This window comes from Miscanthus floridulus, chromosome 7 (genome assembly GCF_019320115.1).
Source record: "Miscanthus floridulus cultivar M001 chromosome 7, ASM1932011v1, whole genome shotgun sequence".
Taxonomy (NCBI): Eukaryota; Viridiplantae; Streptophyta; class Magnoliopsida; order Poales; family Poaceae; genus Miscanthus; species Miscanthus floridulus.
Genome location: NC_089586.1, coordinates 41,500,106 through 41,522,584, shown reverse-complemented (window position 1 = coordinate 41,522,584; position 22,479 = coordinate 41,500,106). Strand labels below are relative to the sequence as shown.

Sequence of the window (22,479 nt, the reverse complement as noted above, 5' to 3'; positions counted from 1 at the left end):
ATCCGTGTGTTATTACCCCTAGCTTCTTGGCTCTCTGATCCCCCCTCGTCCACATCAGTGCTCGACTGATGCTGGGGACTGCTCGACCGAGCGTCCACAGCCCTTGGCCACTCCTATGACGGGATTGTCGAAAAGTAAACCGCCCGGTCCTATCCATGAATCTTCAACAACAAAAATGAATACATTGCAAAGTAAGGACAATCAAGCAAAACACCGTAGAAAAGCCTCTCATTGCCAGGGGGAGATTTCCGACGCTGAAGGCCCGTTGCTGGTCTTTAATGGACACCTGACCCGTGAGATTGAACAACATCCCGATCCGCCGCATGACTTCATCTCAAGCAATTTCCTCGGGCACCTCACGGGTCCCATTAGTATCTCCCCAATACTCAAACACTGGGTGCGCCCTCTCCTTGCAAGGCTAGATCTGGCTAAATGTGAAGTTCATCGCCACAATGACTTCATCAAACCTTCTACAATCTATCAACCGTAGGAGCTCCCTTACTTGCTCCATTCCATTCAGGCCGGGCCTCTCCAACCACCTTGTGTTCACCACTAGCACCTGATCAATGTCACACTAGACATATGGTTCACCTACCTGATGTAGAACCATCTGCAGGCCCAGTACTTCACATTTGTGTTAAGTGGACGACAATGTACTGACTCGTCATCCTGTCCCGTAGCTGTAGAGAAGCACTACCGACTACCTTAGATCTAGCTCCCCCTCGCATCTTGAGACAAAAGAAATGGAGGAATAGATCGAAGTGGGGCAAGATCCCCAGATGTGCCTCACAAACATTGATGAAAACAACAACATGAAGGATGAAATTCGGACTAAGGTTGCAGAGACTGATGCCATAGTGGTCAATCAGCCCATGGAGAAAAGGATGAATTGGGATGCCGAATCCACGGATGAAGTAATCTTCAAAAACAACAAGTTCATCGGAATAGGGCGTGTGGAAATTCTCACCAACCGCTGGGTGCCATCCCGCTGTCACCCTGTTCGGTAGAATCCTGAGCACCACCAAGTTGTTGAGTGCCCTCTCATCATTGATGGACTGTCGGACTGCACCCACTCCTCAACACAGTTGACCTCGCGCGACGCCGGCCTCGAGCCACTGTGATTCCTCTTGGGTGCCATCAAGCAGATCTAGAAACAGTGGTTGCTCGCTGCTTCGATCTACTCCAGCGGTGGAGCGGTTATAGATGGAAAGGTGTATGTGCGCAAGAGTGCGAGGAAGACGATGTTGCGTGCGGGAAATGATAAGTGCGCCTCGGAGCCACGGCGGACTTATAACAGAATGACCCCTGACCCTCCGCCTTCTAGGGTTTTTGGGAAACCTTGCCTGCCACGCCGCGTTTCCTCTGATTTCTCTGCGCATCATTGGGCTGTTAGCTAGGCTTAACGTATCCGTAGGCGAAGCTGCGTTTCACGCGGGTCGCGAAGACAAAATGTGTGTCAAGCGGTATTTCAAAGGAATTTTTGGATTTTCATGGCAAGATTTTTTTTCTGACCATGATACAAGATATCTTTGTAATCTTCCAGTAGGCTCGGAGACTACGTGTGTACACGTCATCTAGCGATGACTGTACTATTTTTCTTAGCAAAGCTAGGAACGAGTTTAGCACTAGAAGATTACTACTTTGGACCCTGGCACCATGAGACTACTTCACTTAGTGCCAGTCTCGGGGACTAAGTGGGCACACTTCACCTTGCGGTGAATGTGCTTATTTCTTTGACTTAGATTTCTTCAAAATGGCTAAGTTCCTCCACGGTAACTAAGTCAATGATGCCACGCGACCAACTTCGACGTCTAGAACCTAAGTGGGCACACTTGGTCCAAGTTGGAAATTTAATTTTTTTAACTTAAGCTCCTTACATCCTTCTAACAAACCTCGGCTTCGCATGAGTCTAAGCTCGGCTCCTGGTTGAACAGCTCGAGCATTGATTCTAACAGCTCGGACGCTCGCTCCAACAGCCCGGACGTCTAACTAATTTCTCGGACATCTTTTTAAACAGCTCGGCTCCCAGTTAGACAGGTCGGAAGCCTCTTCCTGACAATTAGCGGCGTGTTGATCAGCTCGAACAAGCTCAGGATGGTGTTGCTCAAAGGATGCAATGTACTCGGGGACTAGCTATGGGGGTATGACCCCTAGTACCCATAGGATTGTACATGGGCCGAGCCGCCAGGAGAGGCCAGCCCACAAGGGTGCGCATGGGTCACGCTACTAGTGGAGGCCCAACTTACAAGACGACGCGTGAAGCATAGCGTTGAAAGGATCAAGATGCCCAAGAGGGGGGGGTGAAAGGTCCTAATATGGCTAGAGGGGGGGGGGGAGTGAATAGCCTATTTAAAAATCTACAAATCAACTAGAGCAATTTGATTAGTATGACAAATAGCGTAATGCAAACTTGCTCTAGCTCTACAAGGGTTGCAAGCCACCTATCCAACAATTCTAGTTGCAATGATTACTTAGGCACACAAACTTGCTATGTAATTACTCACTAAGAGCTCTCAACCTTGCTACTCTAAAGAGCTCAACTAGATGAATGTAAATAATAAAGCAAGCTCTCAATTCTAATTACACTAAAGAGCTTGTATCAACTAGTTTGCAAGAATGTAAACAAGTGAGTAGGGTGATTATACCGATGTGTAGGGGATGAATCAATCACAAGAAGAATATATAGCCAATCACCGGGAGAATGCCGAAGACAAGAGACAATCGATTTTCTCCCGAGGTTCACGTGCTTGCCAACACGCTACGTCCCTGTTGTGTCGACCAACACTTGGTGGTTCGGCGGCTAAGAGGTGTTTCACAAACCTCGTCCACACGATTGGACACCATAAGAACCGATCCACAAGTGAGGTAACTCAATGACACGAGCAATTTACTAGAGTTACCTTTCGGCGCTCCGCCGGGGAAGGTACAACTCCCCTTACAATCACCGAAGATGGCCACAAACAATCACCAACTCGTGCCGATCCTCCACCGCTGCACCGAGCCATCTAGGTGGTGGAAACCACCAAGAGTAACAAGCGAAATCCGTAGCGCAACACAAATACCAAGTGCCTCTAGATGCAATCACTCAAGCAATGCACTTGGATTATCTCCCAATCTCACAAAGATGATGAATAAATGATGAAGATGAGTGGGAGGACTTTGGCTAAGCTCACAAGGTTGCTATGTCAATGAAAATGTGCAAGAGAGTGAGCTTGAGCCGGCCATGGGGCTTAAATAGAAGCCCCCACGAAATAGAGCCGTTGTACCCCTTCACTAGGCACACTGCGGGCTGACCGGACGCTCCGGTCAGACTTGACCGGACGCTGGCCCCCAGCGTCCGGTCGCCCGATGGACGCCACACGTCACTAGCTTCAAACGCTGTTCGTCAGATTTCAACGGCTATGAAACTGACCGGACGCTCCGGCAAAACTAACCGGACGCTGAAGCCCCAGCGTTCGGTCGTTTACAGTAAGCTCCCCGAGGCATATTTTTTTGATCGGACACGTCCGGTTCACCTTGACTGGACACAGACCAGCGTCCGATGTAATACCCTAGGTACTGTGCAGACCTGTCAGTTTGACCGGACGCAGCCTATCAGCGTCCGGTCGCTGAGTGACCCAGCGTCCGGTCAATAGACCGACGCGCGCACCCTCTGCTGCCACTGACCGGACGCACCGGTCCAGCCGAGGCCAGCGTCCGGTCACTTGCAGTGACCTCCAACTTTTCTGTCTAGGGCACCGGTGGCACCGTCGGACTGTCCGCACTCTACGGGCGGACACTCCGCTGGTCGAGTTTCTTACCCTGACACCTAAACTTCACCACCCTTGATCAAATATGCCAACCACCAAGTGTATCACCTTGTGCACATGTGTTAGCGTATTTTCACAAACATTTTCAAGGGTGTTAGCACTCCACTAGATCCTAAATGCATATGCAATGAGTTAGAGCATCTAGTGGCACTTTGATAACCGCATTCCGATACGAGTTTCACCCCTCTTAATAGTATGACTATCAATCCTAAATGTGATCACACTCGCTAAGTGTCTTGATCACCAAAACAAAATGGCTCCTACATTTTATACCTTTGCCTTGAGCCTTTTGTTTTTCTCTTTCTTCTTTTCCAAGTTTAAGCATTTGACCATCACCATGCCATCACCATTGTCATGATCTTCGCCATTGCTTCATCACTTGGAGTAGTGCTACCTATCTCATGATCATCTTGATAAACTAGGTTAGCACTTAGGGTTTCATCAATTAACCAAAACCAAACTAGAGCTTTCAGGGGGGTGAATTGGGTTAATTCTAAATTTCTTTGCAATAATTAAGTCCTATGGTTAGCCCAATTAACCCCTTGTGACTAGAAAGTGTATCTATTGATCTACCGCATAAAAGTTTAGCAACCTATATTCCAATCCTACTCTAGCATGACAGTTCTATGAATGTAAATGACAAGAATTGAATTGCTCAAAGTAAATGTTCAAAGTAAATAGAGGAGGAACGCAGTGATGTTTTGCCGAGGTATCGGAGAGTTGCCACTCCCCACTAGTCCTCATTGGAGCACCCGCGTAAGGGTGTAGCTCCCTCTTGATCCGCGCAAGGATCAAGTGTTCTCTATGGGTTGATTCTTCGACACTCCGTCGTGGTGAATCACCCACAACCGCTCACAACTTGAGTTGGGTCATCCACAAGCTCCGCCGGATGATCACCAAACTCCCAATCACCACTATGCCGTCTAGGTGATGGCGATCACCAAGAGTAACAAGCATGAACTCTCACTTGATCACGACAAGCCTAATGAGAAGGGTGAATGCACACTTTACTACTCTTGATCTCACTAATGAGGGCTCTCTTTGGGATTCTCAAATCTCAATCACCTCACTAGGACCTTGCTCTTCTTGGCACCCACAAATGTGTTTCTCAGCTGTTGGAATGAGCAAAAGTACCCCCACATACGAATAGAGGAAGTATTTATAAGCATGGCTGAAAAACGAACCGTTATGTGCCTCTGCGGGGTGACCGGACGCACCGGTCAGTTCACCCCGAATTCCAGTGATCAAGTGGTGACCGGACGCTGGACAGCGTCCGGTCGTGATTTTTCTTCTCTGGAATCTTACTGGAGTCGACCGAACGCTGGGACTCAGTGTCCGGTCAACACTGACCGGATGTGTCCGGTCGTGATTTTTCCTCTCTGGAACTTTACTGTAGTCGACTGGACGCTGGGACTCAGCGTCCGGTCACTTCACCTCTCAGCGTCCGGTCACTTCCAGACGACTTCACCTTGATCAAATGAACTGACCGGACTCCGCGCCAGCGTCCGGTCACACCGAAGCCAGCGTCCGGTCAGCATTTGACCCTCCATTCACTTCTAACTTTCGATCATACGTGAATGAAGTTTGCTTCAATAGATCTAAGGGCTTTTTAGGAGTTACCTAGTGCTAGATTTAGCAAACGTGCACCACACCTAACCCACTAGACTCATCTAGGTCAAGCTACCCGTCCATACCTCCCTTAATAGTACGGCCAAAGGAAAAACAAAGTCCTAAACTACTCTAAGTGTCTCTTCAACTCCAATCGACACTTAGAACTAGTCCCTCCTTAACCTTGTCGTTCATCCTTTGAAAACCGAAACGATTTCCATCGTAGAGGCATGACCACCATGATAGCCCAATCGATCTCCATTACCATGACCTAGCTTAATTGCCTCTGCAAAACACATGTTAGTCATAGTAATCACGTATTGTCATTAATCACCGAAACCCACTTAGGGGCCTAGATGCTTTTAGGCGTGCCTCGCAAGACTACGTGAAAATCATCGGTGATCGAGGAAACCCGATCAGATATGCTAGATCTCGTAATATCTGTAACTTTCTATCTTGTAAATCGATCAGGATAGAAACAACCGATCTGTAACCCTACCTCCGGGCTATATAAAGCGGGTAGGGACCCCTCGTTTTTTATCTGATCATACACAATACAACGCACCGAAAGACATAGGACGTAGGGTATTACGCCAAGTTGGCGGTCCGAACTTGCCTAATCGTTGTCTCTTGCGTTCTGTGTCACCGTCCGGTTTCTTCATGTGTATTTCTACCGATTCATCTACTATCATAGACATATTTCTTGATAGACTGCTGTCCGTATTTCGTCGACCGAACCCTCTCCCGCGGTGCAAGTTGATGCGCGTCTACACGGCACGCGCAGGCGAATTGGGGATTTTTTCCTCTCCCGCGGTGCAAGTTGATGCGCGTCTACACGGCACGCGCAGGCGAATTGGGGATTTTTTTTGAGCTCCAGTTCTGCCAGTTGCCATCTCGTTTAGGCCTGCCTGTGCCGGCCAGCAATTGACCCCTGAGGGATGAGGGCTGATGAGGAGGCGATAAACTTGTTTTGACCGTGTGGTGTGGTGGCCCCGGCCCCGGGCCCGGAGTGTGGGATGGGAGCAGACGAAATGACGCTGCGTGCTCGCGCTGCTGACCTTGACATGCATGCGGGAATCGTTTTTTTTTTCAATCAGTGCTTATCGCCTAGTGGCGGTGGACAGGTGGGACTCTGGTAAATACTACTAATGGATCCGTGAACTAAGTGTGGTTTAGTTTTCTTATGGTGAAACATATCTGTCGCGGTCACCTAATCAAAGGGACGCTGATGATAAATGACGTGCCCATTAACAAATAGAGGTAGAAACTTTGCCAATCTTAAAATCTGCCTGCTCAATTTTTTCAGAGAGCTAGAATGTGCATGTATGTTCACAATAATATTCACAATGAATAATGGACCCCGATGGCATCTTTTCTGAATTTACAACAAGCCTACCCCGTCAGGCGGCAGCAAAGATGGGTTGCTGCAGACCGCAGAACCACGGTTTGTAACCAAACTGCGTGCTTCTAGAAGCTAGGCGCCCCTCGGTTGATAGAAAGACCCGGCAGACCGGCAACACCTACCACAGCATCGTGCCGCCAGCCAGCCATCGTGTCCCTAGGGGGGTTGGGTGATTGTGATTTCCCTACCATTCAGCTCAAATGAACAAAAGTGACATTTTGGGTTGACTCAATTGAACCATTGGTTTCTGTGTGCTTGAGTTTAGAGAATTTTCATTTCAAACGATATGGACTAGATCTTTACGATGATTAGCTTTTAGACATTGAATTTTTTTCTATGTATTATGAATATTATAAAAAGAAAAAAATAGATATACTTGTGCTTTCAAGACCACATCGGTGCCCAAATGTCAGTTATTTGGCTAGATTCAAGATCAGAAGCCGCGTTCCCCCTCCTCTCGAGGGACAAGGCATATTGTATTTTGATCAGATCTTCAAAGTTACGACAGTGCTACCGTCCGGATAGACGTCCACACATGCACTCCGTTTCACACGCTCTACACAGGGCCCGCGTCGCCCGAGCAAGAAGAGGGAGAGGGGGCGGCGCCTTTGGTTTGGAAGGATCCGACCGCAGTGTCGTATGGATGTCCAGCTGGCGTTGGGAGGAGGACACACCGAGGTGAGGCGGCAAAAGGCGAGGAAGAAGATGCAACACTTGATCTACTTTTAAAACATTCAGATGTAACACTTGCAACATACGTGTAAAAACAGATGAAACGCTTGAAACATGCGTTTAAAACACTTGCAAAACACACATGAAAAACACTTAAAACCATTGTAAACATACGCAACATCTAGATAAAAGCACCGGCAAACATATGTGTGAAACATATGCAACATCCAGATAAACACACTTGCAACATATTGTATGTCTGAAAAAGACAGATAAAACATTGGGAACATAAGCTTGTAACATACGTGTACAACTATTGCAACATATGCATCATCCCGTTCTACTTTTGCAACACTGTATGAAACACTTGCAACATACCTATGAAACATCTAAAACACTTAAAAATATACGCTTGCAACATGCGCTTCAAGCGCAACATCTACTTACTGCTTGGACGTACAAAATGGAGGCTCGTCGACGCGGATCTCGATGCCGTGGAGGGGATGCCAGCGGGCAGGCAGCTGCGTGGCTCCAGCGATACGACAGGCGCGTGCGGTCCCCCGTGGCGAGGCGCCCTTGCAGTGGAGGCAGCAGCGCTGCCCGCGGCGAGCACATGTGCCACCTGCGGGGACCGTGGCGAGGCACCCCTGAGGTGGAGGCGGCAGCGCTGCCCCCGGCGAGCGACCTTGCGCTGGAGAAGGTTAGCAGTGGGCGGGCAGCGCTATGGAGTCGGACACAGAGGTTTAATAGCACGGTGGATAAGGCCTTCTAAACGAGCGAACAGAAGTGGGTGAACGGGTGCGTCCGGACGGACAGACGTCCTATTCTAATCGTTATCGTTATACTTTCAACATAATTTTCGCAGAATATCTCATCATTCATAGTTACAAAACCAATAGAGTGTGCAAGCATGTCGAAATATGAATCAGATTGTGTAATTTTATATACCTGTAGGAGTACTTGTTATTTCACCAAATGGCAATCAAAATATACCAAATTTGACTTTTGAAAAACAAAATACGCGGTGTACTTTTAATTTTATACGTAGGGAGTAACATTTATGTCTACAAAAAAGGCACTTCGACTGGTAACTCTTCTTTAACTGGAAACTTTTTACATGCCACACGGAGTACACGGCGTTCCTGCCAGCCATTCGCTTCCTCCGACACCATACCATTACCATGCAGGGTCAGCCGATCACCGATCAACAGTCAAAACTGAGAAATTACCCGCCTTTTTCTCTCCTCATCTCCTTGTCGCAAAAACATTAGACCTTAATTAACACTATGTTACAGCACTTAATTACACTCCCGGCACACCAGTAGAGCAAGAACGCCGGACACGGACGGACGCGACGAAGCTACGCCGGCGGGCTTGTTCGCCGGAGCGAGCTTCGTCCGCCGTCTTCCCCGGCTAGCTAGCAGGTAGCGGTTAGCGGGCGTGAGGCGGTCTCGCGGCGGCCGCCTTGGCCTTGTCGGCGGCGACGCTGCTGGCTCAGTCCTGCTGGTCCCTTAGGAAGAGGCAGACGGCGGAGCAGTCGTCGACGCGTGACGCCGGGTACCTGGTCCGCCACCGCTGCGCCGCGGCCTCGGCGACGGCCTTGGACGCGTGCTGCTTCCGCGGGGTGGCGCAGACGATGGACACCACCTCCTCGTTGCTCAGTACGTCCCACACGCCGTCCGTGGCCAGGATGATGAACAGGTCCCCCGGCGCGACGCGGCGGTGCGTCACCTCGGGCTCCGACACCACGCCGTGCCGCTTCACGCGGTAGTCGCCCAGCGAGCGCGCCATGGCCAGGCCGGGGCAGTCCTCGTCGGGCAGCCACACGCGCAGCACGGACGGCTCGTCCTTGAGCGCGAACACGCGCCCGTTGCAGCGCTTGATCCGCTCCGCCTCCTCTGCGACCAACCACGTACAATTCAGTTGTCCATGCATGATGCATCGACAAGGATAGATAGGAGTTTGTGATCCATCGATGGATGATGGATCGATTAGGAGTTAATTAGGACAGACACTCACGAGGCACGTTGGGCTTCTGGTCGGTGGTGAGCTGCACGGCCTTGAGGTATCCGGTCTCTGACATGGTCGCCAGCACGGCCCTGGAGTCACCGAGGTTGGCGATGATGAGGTCCTTGCCCTGCTTGATGGCGCACACGGCGGTGGTGCCGCTGAAGTTGCAGTCCACGTTGGCCTGCAGCTTGAGCTCCTTGTCCATGGCCTGGAACGCGTTGGCGCAGGCCTCCCGCCACTCCTCCAGCAGCTGCGCGGGCGCCAGCGCATTCGGCGACGACCGCCCGCTGCCGTCCGTGGACGACGCGTCGCTGAAGACCGGGTCATCGTCGTCGTCGTCCGAGCCCCCCAGGAGGAGCGCGTTCCGGTGGCTCAGGATCATGAAGGGGAGGTAGTCCCTCACCAGCTTGCTGATGAACTGCCCGCACCGCCCGTGGCCGTCGAACACGCCGCAGAACACGCCGTCCTCCATGCCGAATCCCTGAGGAGAAGAAGTGCATGACGAGCATCAGAATCGTCCGTTCGGATTGATTACATGCATTCAGACTGCATTGACTGTAGCAAGCAACAAGCTGGTGATGATTATCAAATGATAACATGAGATATTATCGTTGACAATTGAGACCAAACGGTAGGTGAGATTGTTGGTTTCTTGGGGGAAAACAGAGAATAAAGCATCATTGTGACACTCAAACATATTCAGAGACAGAACCGGCGGTGTGCCTATGACGTTGACGGAATGGAAATTCCGGGTTGTTTCGCTGTCGTACTAGCAAATCAAAACAGCGGGGAAATCCGTACGCGGAAGAAACTCGTTTCCGTGGTTTGAAACAGGAATCATCACGTTTTTTTTTCCCTGCTGTGCGGTGAATTTGTTGGGGCTGCTGTGTATGTATGTATGTACTGGTGGACGGTGGTGGTAATACAGAGGACAGTTCCTGGAATTTCTTGACCTCCCTCCCAGGTCAAGCGCCTCGCAAGGACCGCGGCATGCCCAAGAGGAAAAGACCAGAAGAAAACCAGGGGTTTTCCTTTGCAAAAGATGGCACTACTCCCGTACAATTAATCCATGATTATACGGAACAGTGAGCTACAGTCGGTGGAGTAAATCTTTTGTAACCAGAGAAAACAAATATCTGTAGCAGTACAGATCTACCAGAGCTCCGTGGCTAAAAAAACAGAGAGATAAACGAATGAATACAAGGGAGAAAAAGCTGAGAAATCCAAAGAATTGTTGAGACAGCATCAAGATCTCCTTTTTCATGAAGAAGAAGAAGCAGTTGTCATCCAAATTGTGGCTAATTCGCAAAAGAAATAACAAAATCCTTTTTTTTGGGTACTCTGACAATGATGAAATGAAACCTGAAGTCAATTATGCGAACTGGTTCTGCATGCGTGCAGAGGAACAGAAAACAGCCGTGCAAGCAGCAACTGGAAGAGGGTGGGACCGACGGAGCAGCCGAGGCACGGCGGCGGCAAGCAGGGCGATGAGTGGAGGGTGGTGCAACCGTGCAAGCGCGAACCTTGCAGAGGATGACGGCGTCCTGGTTGGGCCCTTTCTTGCCCTTGCGCGAGAAGAGGGAGGCCACCTTCCGGCCATGGCCGTCCCCGTCCGCTCCCCCGCCGCCCTGCTCGTCCATCACGTACACCACGTTCTCGTCGGAGTCCTCCTCCTGCTGCACGCGCCTCGACGAGGCGCAGATCCCCATGTCAACCGACCGAGACCGCCGAACGACCGGCTCAACGTACCCGCCTCTTCTTTCTCCCTTCCCTCCTTTGCCTTGGCGGGAGAACAGAACAGAGCAACAGAAGCTGTGGTTGTGGCAGGCAGAGGCAGCAGACGCGCTCAAGCTCAACGATGGCGGGCGGCGAAGCGCAGTCGCAGGGATACTAGAGCCATAGAGGGGTGGGTGGGTGGAAGTGGGGAGGCCGGTCGGCACTGAGCCACACCCGGATGCGCCGCGGCGTTTTAAAGGGTGGAGTAACAAACAGTGGATGGATTCCGGCATTCCGCGGTGGTTTTGTGGGTGCGCGAGTGTGCTGACCAAGTTTTTGGCGCGTTTATTATGTTTGCCCCGCCGGCCGCCGGTGAAGTGGTGAACCCGTCCCACGGGGCCGCCCGGGAGCCGTGCTCTGACTCTTTTTTTTTTTTTTGCTTGCTTCCATGTTTTAATTAATCAATACAGGAAAATGAAAATCTCTCTGAAGTTTCAACCCTTGCTTGATTAATGGGGACAGGAAGAAACAAACAAACAAAAAAATAAAGAAAGAATTGCTGTACGGGTCGGCTCGCTTGGATTACCATTGGGAGGCCGGCGTCGGCAGACGTATTGTTTTTTTGCAGGTTTCGCTATATCAGCGGGGCCGGTGCTTGGCAGTTAAGCCACGCGTAGCCAACTAGACGTACATATGGCCTACGGGTATCATCAGCATGTAGGCACGTTGACTTTGTTTCATTTTTTTACTATATATTGTATAATAATAGGCGGGGTTGATCTACTCCTACAGGAGTAGTTTTATACTGGATTGATTACCGTGACGAAAACAAATCGTTTCACCGCTTCCCACTACAGCTTCGACGTATCACGGATGATTTGGTGTTTAGTGTTTGTAATGAGCTAGCTGACCTCTCACCCCACCCCCTCTGACCTCTGTAGGCCTTGTTCGCTTCGCTGAAAAAATGAGCTGAAACATTGAGAGAAAAACACGATTCCAACTGAAAAAACAAGTTGAAAAATACGGATTATAAGACAAGTGAACATGACCATAATCTCCACGAGGCATGACCCTGAAAAACATCACCGGGCTATGGATTCAGGATTCAGGTACATCGAGCCTCTCACCTCCTCCGGTGTTCTATAAAAAACAGAACCAATCGTTTACAATAAGATTTAATTGGTCAGTCAAATTAATATTTGGTTTCAAAATATGCAAGTATCTATTTGCATACAGTTGTAATTGAACAACACTTCAAAATATCAAAAAGGATTTGAGAGATATATAATGTTAAACAAATTATTGGTAAAAAGATATTGCACCAAGATCGCGTAAGTTAAATGCGACATCGAGGGAGAGTACATTTGTCGCACCACGAGACACGTACAACTCAAAGTGTGAGGTCACAGTACGTGACCGTCACCTCAGTCCTAGTCATGCTATGCAATTGTTGGTACATAGTTATTTTAGGCCACCTTTGGAGCAATGGGAAATGCTGGATTACAATCCTATATAAAACTTCGGAAGTTGGAACTAACAAGAGAGTGGATTTCTACAAATCCAATAAGATTCTTATGAAGTATCTTGTTCCATAGAAATTTTGGAGAAATTCTATCCAGATGTATAATCTTATTATAAAAAAGTATTCTTTGTATCACTAATTAATACCACGCCTTATATAAAACATCATAAAACAGAAGGGTTTAGTGATGAATTGATTCATCATCACAAGAAAATCGTCATAGAACATCATATTTGTTGTACTGACTCTCTAATTGAATTCTTGTATTTTTTCTGTGCTTCACCAAAACAGTTGATCTTTCATTTTTATGTATTTTTTAAAGTTAAGCATTATATTTTCGTGCTTTTCCCAACCTCAGGTTCAAAGAGGTCCTTAGTAACTTATGTTCCTCTAAATAATAGAGTTCCCTCCTATATATATATATATATATATATATATATATATATATATATATATATATATATATATATATATATATATATATATATATATATATATATATTCCACCCCTGATTCTTAGAGCATCTCCAAGAGTCTTTCTGAAACCCACTCTCTAAATTATTATTTGAAGAGTCATTTTCACAATAAATATTTTCTATATCTTTTCAGTCTCCAACAACTTTTTTATATCTTATGTGCACTCTAGAGAGCCATTGTCGTTATCTATCTCTGGCTAGCGAGAAATCCGAAATAAAGGATGATTATATTTGGATAACCAATTTAAAAAGTTATTGGTGGGTGTTTTTTTCCCCAAAATATCTATTACTAACAATTAGGAAGGATCGGATATAGAGAGTCTTGGAGTTGCTCTTAAGATGCTTTTAAGTGATCATCATTGTCTATGTTGAATAATTAGGCAATTTTCTGATTAATTTCTAGATTAATAGCAGAATACAAATCATGACAATCTCGTAAACTAGCATGAAGATCTCTAACATACTAGTTAAATAAGACAACATTAATAGCAATATAGCCGTAACACCTTAAAAATTGCTCTTTTCGAAAAAAAGATATAAATTGATTTAATTTTGTATTTTGTGCTCATGAAATATAAGAAAAAGAATATTTTTCATTATAATTCATCATAAGGAGTAGCAACATGGATGTGCATACATACCAGTGCATTTGATTCATTGTGATGAGTGGTTTGATCTAAAATTCAAATTTATCAAAAATGTTTTTGAAAATAGAATTTAGAATAAAAGAAGAAAAGTAATTTACCTCTCTCTTCCTCTCTCTCAGTTCTGGCCCGCTCGGCCTCACTCGCACCACTGGGCCGCTTCCTTTCTTTCCCGTGGCCCGCCTCTCTTTTTCTCCCCGCGTGGAGCGCCTTGGGCTAGCTCAGCAAGGCCAGCAGAGCCACAACGCCCCTTTTTTCTTCGCGGCCCAGCAAGCCCAACCGCTCCCCTTGCTTCCTCGCGCGGCCCAGCAAAGTTAGCCACAGCCCAACCGAGCCGCTTCTCTTCCTCTATCTCTGGCAGCCGGCCCCGCGTCTCCTATCCCGCCGACAGCCCGGGCCCACATGTTAGAACCTCCCCGTTCCTCCTGCTTGTGTCCGAGCCAGACACTTCCCCGCTGCTGGAGTCCACAGCCGCCCCGTTCTCTCCCCAATTGGCGTGCCACACAAGCTGCTCCCCCCTTAAATAGCTACCGACGCTGCGCCGTTCTCCCTATCTCGCCCCAACACAGCCTTCATCTCGCCAAGAGCCGCCGCGAAGTCGTCGCTACCATAGGAGATCCACCACTGCTACGTTCGTCGTTCCGCTGCTCCTCCGCCATCGCAACTCCCTTACTGAGCTTTTACGGGAGTTAAGAGAGGTTTGGGTACCCTTCTTGTCCTCTCCCTTGCTTTCTACCGCTGGTGCCGTGCCGTCGATGTTTCTCCAGCGAGCTCGAGCCACCCCGTCGAGCACCGCGTCACCCCCGAGCCATCGTCGCCGCCCTAGCCCCCTCCATCATGTTCACCTCAGTCTTCTCTTGCTCCCCGCTATTTTCCCAAGCCAAACAGTGTCCGGAGCATCGATATCGATGAACTCCGGCGAGGTCTGCCGTTATCCGGCCATGGCGCCGCCGCAGTCCAGCTCGCCGCTGGCCACTTCCCCCTACCGAACCAATCCTGGTCGCCTGAGTCTAATCTGATGTCCTACAATTGATGACACCGGTTCGGCCAGAATATTTACAAAAGAGACCCCCTCCTATTCCCTAATCTAACCCGCAGTCCATGGCGCACTTCCAGAATATGTTTTCCTATTCCGAAAACATAGTTTCTTTCTAGTAGATTCAGAATACGTTTTCTCTTTCAGAAAGCGTAAAGTCTCTCTGTTAGATTTAGAATACGTTTTCTTCTTTTGAAAACGTAGTTTCTTCGGTTAGATCCAAAATACGCTTTTATCTATTTACAGTTTTGCCACTAGTCTTATTTAGGCCATAAAATCTTCGTTTTAACTCCGTTTTGACCCATTCAAGTTGCGTTAGATTCATAATTGAGTAATCTACATGTTCATCCTACTGTTAAATATATTTTTAACTTTTAAAATTCGAGGTTAGATTTAATCTATTATTTTATTAAAGGGAATTTTTGTTTAACTCATAACTTTTTTGTTATAGCTCCGAATAGAGTGTTTTTCATGTCTATGTGTTCGTAGTAACATGTAGAACATCTTTAAAACTTTTTTTACCTGTTGTTTATTATGTTTGGTATATTGTTCTAATTTATTTCTATTGTTTGCTTCGTGTATGATTGCATGGATGCTTGTGTGGTGTTTTATGATCATGTCCAGTCGGTGAGCTATACGCGGTGAATCCAGAAACAATTCATTGAAGGTTTGGACTAGAAGAAGGATCTAAGTTTAAGGCAAGTATAGCATGTGATCTTCCTTGTTGTCCTATTCACTTTAATAATTTAATCATATGCATGTGTCTACCTTGGCAACCGTAGTAAGTTTCCTAGCTATTTAATATCTTGGATTCCTTATTACCTATGGGGAATTACATTGGGTAGTATGATGCTAGTGCTCAAACTAAAGCATGATCTTATAACTTGACTAATGGATTATGCAGTAAACACTAAAAGATGCTTTTTAGCAATATGGAACAAGGGGGCTAAAGCATTGGGATATTTTATGGTGCTCTAGATTCCTCTGCCTAAGGACTTATCTGTAAGCGAACATCCGGAACTTACAGTACAACTATAAGGGCCACATGGCTCTGGCTTTAACTCAGTATGAGGACCTTTTCTAGCTTGTTAGTGGTTACCTTTATGGCGTAAGAGGGGCTCCGACAGGTATGACCTTTGCCTGCCAGGTTAAGTGCATTTTGGTTTCTTGGTCTTTTGTCAGTCACTCCTTGGAGGGGAGTTCATGCTTATTGATGGGGAAATCTAGCGACCCTAACTTGTTAGACGAACCTTTGAAAGGCTTCATAGTGAACCCTACCAACCTTCCTTGGTAGTGGGTCAAGAGGTTGGCCGCCTCGGACGAAAGGGTAAATCACGACTTACAGTGAAAGTGTACAACCTCTATGGACAGGTGATCGTGCGGTGTACGTCTACTGTACCTGGCTACATGGTGGGAGGACGTCGAGGGAGGTTTCCGGATTATGCCACAAAATCCGGGGTTCGCTGGTTGAGCCACAAAGCCATGCATCGTACCGGGACGCCCGTGCGGCAGGCGTTGGCCGAAGATGGAAAATTCTAGCGATCATGATACGATTTCGGATGGTCGTGCGGCGACATCGCGAGGATCATATCGCGGAGATGGAGGGATCGCGGACATCGCGGAATTTGCCATGGAGGACGTAATTGGAATTTACGCCCCTACGTTGGATTTATTTAGCGTAGGGGGTTATGTGAAAATAGGTCGTGCCACCATTTAGAGATATAAATATGTGGCACCTAGGGTTGAGAAGGAGGAACGTTTTGGACTCTCGGTGAGTTACTGTTCACACGTGAACAGTACCCATGAACAGTACTCATGCCCCGGGTTCTACGGTTCAGTTTTCCTCTCTCCGGTCTAGCCTAGGGTTTGAATTCTAGTGAGAGGTTTTTGTTGATCTCTCCGATTAAGAGAGGGAGGATGTTCGGGCGGAGGCTAGATGCACTTTTGTAAGTTCAATTACTCAATTTAATCTTTCATCTATAATGATTGATCTTGTGCATCTCGATTGGTTCTTTATAATTCTCGTCAGCATCTGACATAGTCTGCTTGTTTTATTTTTATCTCAAGATCCGTAAGTCCGATTGACGTGATTCCAGTTGGGTTAGTTTCGTAATTTCATCTAGTTTAATCTGAAAAATTTTTAGGTCGATCGGAGTTACGGATTTTCGTCCACATCAGGTTTACTAGGTACATAGAGTTCTGGCCAGATTTGAAAAACGTGATTTAATCAGGTTTTGTGTTTAGGGGAAGGGTTAGAAATTATTTTTGGCTTCCGCGACCATTCACCTCCCCTCTGGTCGCCCGTTTCGATCCTTCAATTGGTACCAGAGCCGGTTTAGGTTTTCTATACCTTAATCGGTGCTGAAAGCTATGGCGACCAATGAAAAGTTTGATGTTCGCGCTCTGTTTTTTGATGGGACTGATTATGATTACTGGAAGGCACGTATGACCAACTATCTCAAAGGCAAGTCGCTGAAGCTATGGAAAATCACACAAAATGCCACATATGTGATTCCAGCTGAGGAACCGACTGACGCCGCTGAGATCGGGCTTCTTGAAACAAATCATCGCGCTGTTGCTATTTTACAGGCTTCTATTTGTAAAACTGAATATGATCGGGTTTCTAGTGAAGATCTCGCTTATCAGATCTGGGAGAAACTTAGAAAATATCATGAAGGCTCAAACACTGTGAAAAACCAAAAATTTGAGATTCACCGAAAAGAGTTTGATGCTTTTTGCCAATTGCCTAGTGAGTCTATTGATGACATGTTTGCACGTTTTCAAGTGATTGTTAATAAGATGAAGGCCATGAATAGCAATATGCCTTATGATGATCATGCTAGGGCTCTCAGATTATTACATTCACTTAATGATGAATGGGATATGAAAGTTGAGGCGATCGTTGAATCTGTAGGTTATGAGACTCTCACCACTGATGAGCTTTACAGTAAGCTCAAATCAAAAGAGATCGAAATTGTTTCTAAGCGTAAATTGAAAAATCCCACAGCTGCTTCTTCTTCTGACGTTCCAATGGCTTTGGTTTCTAGAAATAAGACTAACACTAATGCTGATCCAAATGTTTCCAGTTTTGCTTTGTCTTCTTTGTGTCATGTTGCAGATGAGGAGTTGGAGGTGCTAGATGATGATCAGCTTGTACTGCTCTCCAACAAGTTTAAGCGTGTGTATGACAACAGGCGTAATAGAAGATGTTCAGATGGCTGCTTCAACTGTGGTGAGCGAGGACACTTTGCTGCTGATTGCCCAAACAAGCAGAGATCTTTTGAGCAGGGCAATAACTCCTCCAGGCGCCAGGAGAAGTTCAGGGAGAGGAAGAAGAAGAAGGATAAGCAATGGAAGAAAGGCGGACAAAAATACTCTGACAAGCAAGTCGCTAAGGCTGCAAATGTTTTGTTATCTTCTCTTGGACAGTATGTTTTAGGTGGCTCGTTAGACTCCAGCGATTCAGATTTCGAGGATGAGACACCCAAGAAGAAGACAGACGGACTTTGCTTCATCACTGACACCGGCATCAATGGTGGGATATGTACTATGGCCTTGGAGGGTGATGCATCAACCGACAACAACGATGAAACTTCTGATGATGAGGTAGACACTTCTGTAGAACAAAGAATATCTAATTTAACTAAAATTGTTCATAAGCAAAATAAAGTGTTGGCTAAACTTAAAACTGATTATGATAAAACTTGTGCTGAACTAGCTACTCTAAAAAATGCTGCATCTAATCCTACTGAACCTGATGAATGTGAAGAATGCTCTATTCATATGATTTCACTTTCTAAATTGCAAACCAAGTATTCTTCCATTGTTGATGATCGAGATAAACTCTATGCTGAACTAAATGAACTTCGTTCTCGGTCGAATTTGCTTGGTACTTGTGTTTCTTGCCCGCTTCTGAAAGTTGACTTGGATAATGCTTTATGTCGGGTAAAAAATTTTGAAGAACACACTTGTCCTGATTTGCCGGTTTGTTTAATTTGTCCAACTTTACGATCTGAATTAAATGTTGCTAAATCACATATTGTTGAGTTGGAAAAACACACTTGTCCGGTTCTTCCTTCATGCCTAACTTGTCCTAATTTTGTTGTTGAAAATAATGATTTAAGGGCCAAACTTGCTGATTTGGAAGAAGAAAATAAGCATTTGAGAACTATTCTTGGTTGGTGTTCTATTCGTGAGCCTCAAATTGGTATGGCTATTGCTCAAATTAAACGGGGTGAGCGTTTTGGTCCCGGTTATGACTTGAAACATGTTTTTGGTGAAAAAAGTGGACCGCCTGTTGATGAGAAGAATCCACCTTTGGCTAAATATACTGGACCACCTCCTAGGAAGGGTTCAGGTGTCACCTCTGATGGGTTGCTGGTTGAGACATCTAGATCTGCTCCTAAAAAGCAGGTTTGGGTGCCTAAGCCAAAACACTTCAAGGGTGTACAAAATACTAAGCCAAATGGTTCTTCTTGTGATCATTTTGCTAAGCCTGTTTTTGTTGCTTCTAGTTCTAATGCTGAGGCTTCTTTCGCTCCTGCACGCAAGCTTTATCATTGTGATTTTTGCAGTCATGATGGTCATCTTTATGAGTTCTGTTATCGGAGGATGCGTGCTGAACGACGTGAGCAGTACCCCACACGTGGTACTCATGATCGTCGTGTTTTTAGATGTGAGCAGTACCCTGTACGTGGTACTCATGATCGTCCTGTTTTGAGACGTGAGCCATTTGTTCGCTCTTCTGGTTTTCGCTCACGTACTCATGCTCTTGCACAACATCGGGATGACAGACCATGTTTTCCCCCTCGTGGTTCTCATCGTTTTTTTTGAGAACTTTGATTTTGCTAACGCTTCTTTTGAGCAAGTGGCTCAGCACTGGTTTTCATTACATTATCCTAACCCCAGTGTTGAGTCATTAGCTCACCCTTGCTCTCGTTGTTGATTGCAGGTTGGAGGCGAGGAGGACATATGGATAATGGACTCCGGCTGTTCGCGCCACATGACCAGAGATGATAAATGGTTCTCCAGCCTCACCCCCACGAGCGTAAAGGAAAACATCACTTTTGGGGATAAAAGTCAAGGTAAGGTAATGGCGCATGGCTGCATCAAGGTAACAGATAAATACATGTTAAAGGACGTCGCATTGGTAAAGAATTTGCATTATAATTTGCTGTCTGTTTCGCAACTTCTTGAGGATGATTTTGAGGTTCATTTTAAGAAAGGAAATTCACGTGTTCTTGATTCTGCTGGTAACCTTGTTTGCAAGATTTCTCCTTTTAGACGGATTTTTATAGCTGATTTTTCTAAATCTTTTGGTGAAACTCGCTGTTTAGTTGCTCATGGTTCCCCCCTGATTTGGAAGTGGCATCGTCGGTTGGGCCACTTGAGCTTTGATTTGCTTTGTCGTTTGAGTTCATTGGATTTAATTGATGGTTTACCGAAACTCAAGTTTGAAAAGGATTTGATTTGTGCTCCCTGCAAACATGGAAAAATGGTTGCTGCTTCTCATGCACCTGTGACTCAGGTGATGACGAGACGACCGGGTGAACTGTTACATATGGACACTGTTGGTCCAGCCCGTGTTCGGTCTGCTGGTGGGAAGTGGTATGTGCTCGTCGTTGTGGACGATTTTTCTCGATATTCATGGGTGTTCTTTTTGGAATCTAAGGATGAGGCTTTCTCATATGTTCATGATCTTGTTCTGAAGCTGAAAAACGAGTTGTCAAATAATGCCGTTAGAGCAATTCGCAGTGACAACGGTACGGAATTTAAGAATTCTCGCATGAAGGCTTTTTGTTCAGAACAAGGTTTAGATCATCAGTTTTCCTCACCTTACGTTCCTCCCCAGAACGGTGTTGTTGAGCGTAAAAATCGTACGCTTGTTGAGATGGCTAGGACAATGCTTGATGAACATAAAACTCCTAGACGTTTTTGGGCTGAGGCTATCAACACCGCTTGCTATGTTGCTAATCGCATTTTTCTGAGAGCTTTTCTAGGAAAAACATCTTATGAGTTGAGATTTGGTCGACCTCCCAAAGTTTTCCACTTTTGAGTTTTTGGCTGCAAGTGTTTTATATTAAAAAAGGGAAATTTGGATAAATTTGAATCGCGTTCTTCCGATGGGTTATTTTTGGGGTATGCCTTGCAAGGGCGAGCGTACCGTGTGCTTAATCTTGATACTAACCGCATCGATGAGACATGTGAGGTCACCTTCGACGAGACAATGCCTTGTTTTTCTTCTGCTTTTGAGTGTGCAGGTGATGACAAGATCGGGCAGGATATTTTTGAGGATGAGAAAGAGGAAGATGGATGTGACGACGACGATGACGATGATGCCCAGCCTGTGATGCAGGGGGAGCCTAGCGCCCAGCCTGAGCAGGCGCCCTCCACCACTTTGGAGGATGGACCATCGCTGACACGTACATCTACAGCAAAGCCTGCAGCTTCATCGACTGTTGATCATGTACCGGCTGCAGTTGAGGGGGAGGCGATTTCAGAACGTACAGCACCACGACACATTCAGAATCGTCATCCTACCAAGAACATAATAGGTAATTTGGATGAACGCACGACAAGGAACAGAGGTATGAAAAATAAAAATTATTGTGTCTTTGCGCATACTGCCTTTGTTGCCTCTTTTGAACCCCGAGATGTTGGACATGCTTTATCTGATTCTAACTGGGTCAATGCCATGCATGAGGAGTTAGAAAATTTTGCACGGAATCAGGTTTGGGTTTTGGTTGATCCTCCTCCTTCTTGTAAACCAATTGGAACTAAATGGGTCTTTAAGAACAAACAAGGGGAAGATGGTCATGTTGTTAGAAATAAAGCTAGGCTGGTTGCTCAGGGCTTTTCTCAAAAAGAGGGTATTGATTATGGTGAAACTTTTGCTCCTGTTGCTCGTTTAGAAGCCATTCGTATTTTGCTTGCATTTGCTGCTTCACGTGGATATAAGCTTTATCAAATGGATGTGAAAAGTGCTTTTCTGAATGGTTTTATAGAAGAAGAAGTTTATGTTAAACAACCACCTGGTTTTGAACATCCTAATTTTCCTGATCGTGTTTTTAAGTTGCAAAAGGCTTTATATTTTTTGAAGCAAGCACCTCGTGCTTGGTATGCTAGATTGAAAACTTTTCTGCTTAAAAACGGGTTCAAAATGGGTTCAGTTGATAAAACTCTTTTTCTCCTCAGGCAAGGAAATGACACTTTAATAGTTCAGATTTATGTGGATGATATCATTTTCGGTGGTTCCTCTCATGCTCTTGTGAAAAAGTTTGCAGATGTGATGAGTAAAGAATTTGAGATGTCTATGATGGGCGAGCTGAATTTCTTTCTTGGCTTACAAATAAAACAAACTTCAGAAGGTACATTTGTGCATCAGGGAAAGTACACGAAGGATGTCCTGAAGAAGTTTGCGATGGATGATGCGAAGCCAATTTCTACGCCCATGCCGACTAGCGCTGCTTTGGATGCTGATGAGGATGGAGAGCCTGTGGATCAGAAGGAATATCGAAGCATGATTGGGTCGCTGCTGTACTTGACTGCTACGAGGCCAGATATACACTTTGCTGTGTGTATGTG

General features: G+C 46.2%; 2 protein-coding genes across 5 annotated transcripts in view; one reads left to right on the top strand and one right to left on the bottom strand.

Annotated features, from left to right (window-relative positions):
• Positions 1-8,570: 8,570 nt before the first annotated feature.
• The window catches only part of LOC136466917 (probable protein phosphatase 2C 12), a 53,894-nt gene continuing 39,985 nt past the window's right edge, over positions 8,571-22,479 (bottom strand). For 2 of the 4 annotated variants that reach the window (XM_066465436.1, XM_066465435.1), the window contains exons 3-5: positions 12,036-12,357; positions 9,511-9,982; positions 8,571-9,389 (exon numbers count right to left, since the gene is read on the bottom strand). In XM_066465436.1, the coding sequence (XP_066321533.1) occupies positions 8,986-9,389; positions 9,511-9,973 (867 nt within the window). In that variant the 5' untranslated portion in view covers positions 9,974-9,982; positions 12,036-12,357 and the 3' untranslated portion in view covers positions 8,571-8,985. The other 2 variants (XM_066465434.1, XM_066465437.1) reach the window with 2 other exon arrangements.
• On the top strand, positions 17,266-22,068 carry LOC136465412 (uncharacterized). The gene is made up of 6 exons (XM_066464156.1): positions 17,266-19,584; positions 19,847-19,984; positions 20,093-20,155; positions 20,423-20,657; positions 21,156-22,011; positions 22,065-22,068. The coding sequence occupies exons 1-6, from the start codon at positions 17,266-17,268 to the stop codon at positions 22,066-22,068; spliced, it is 3,615 nt and encodes a 1,204-aa protein (XP_066320253.1).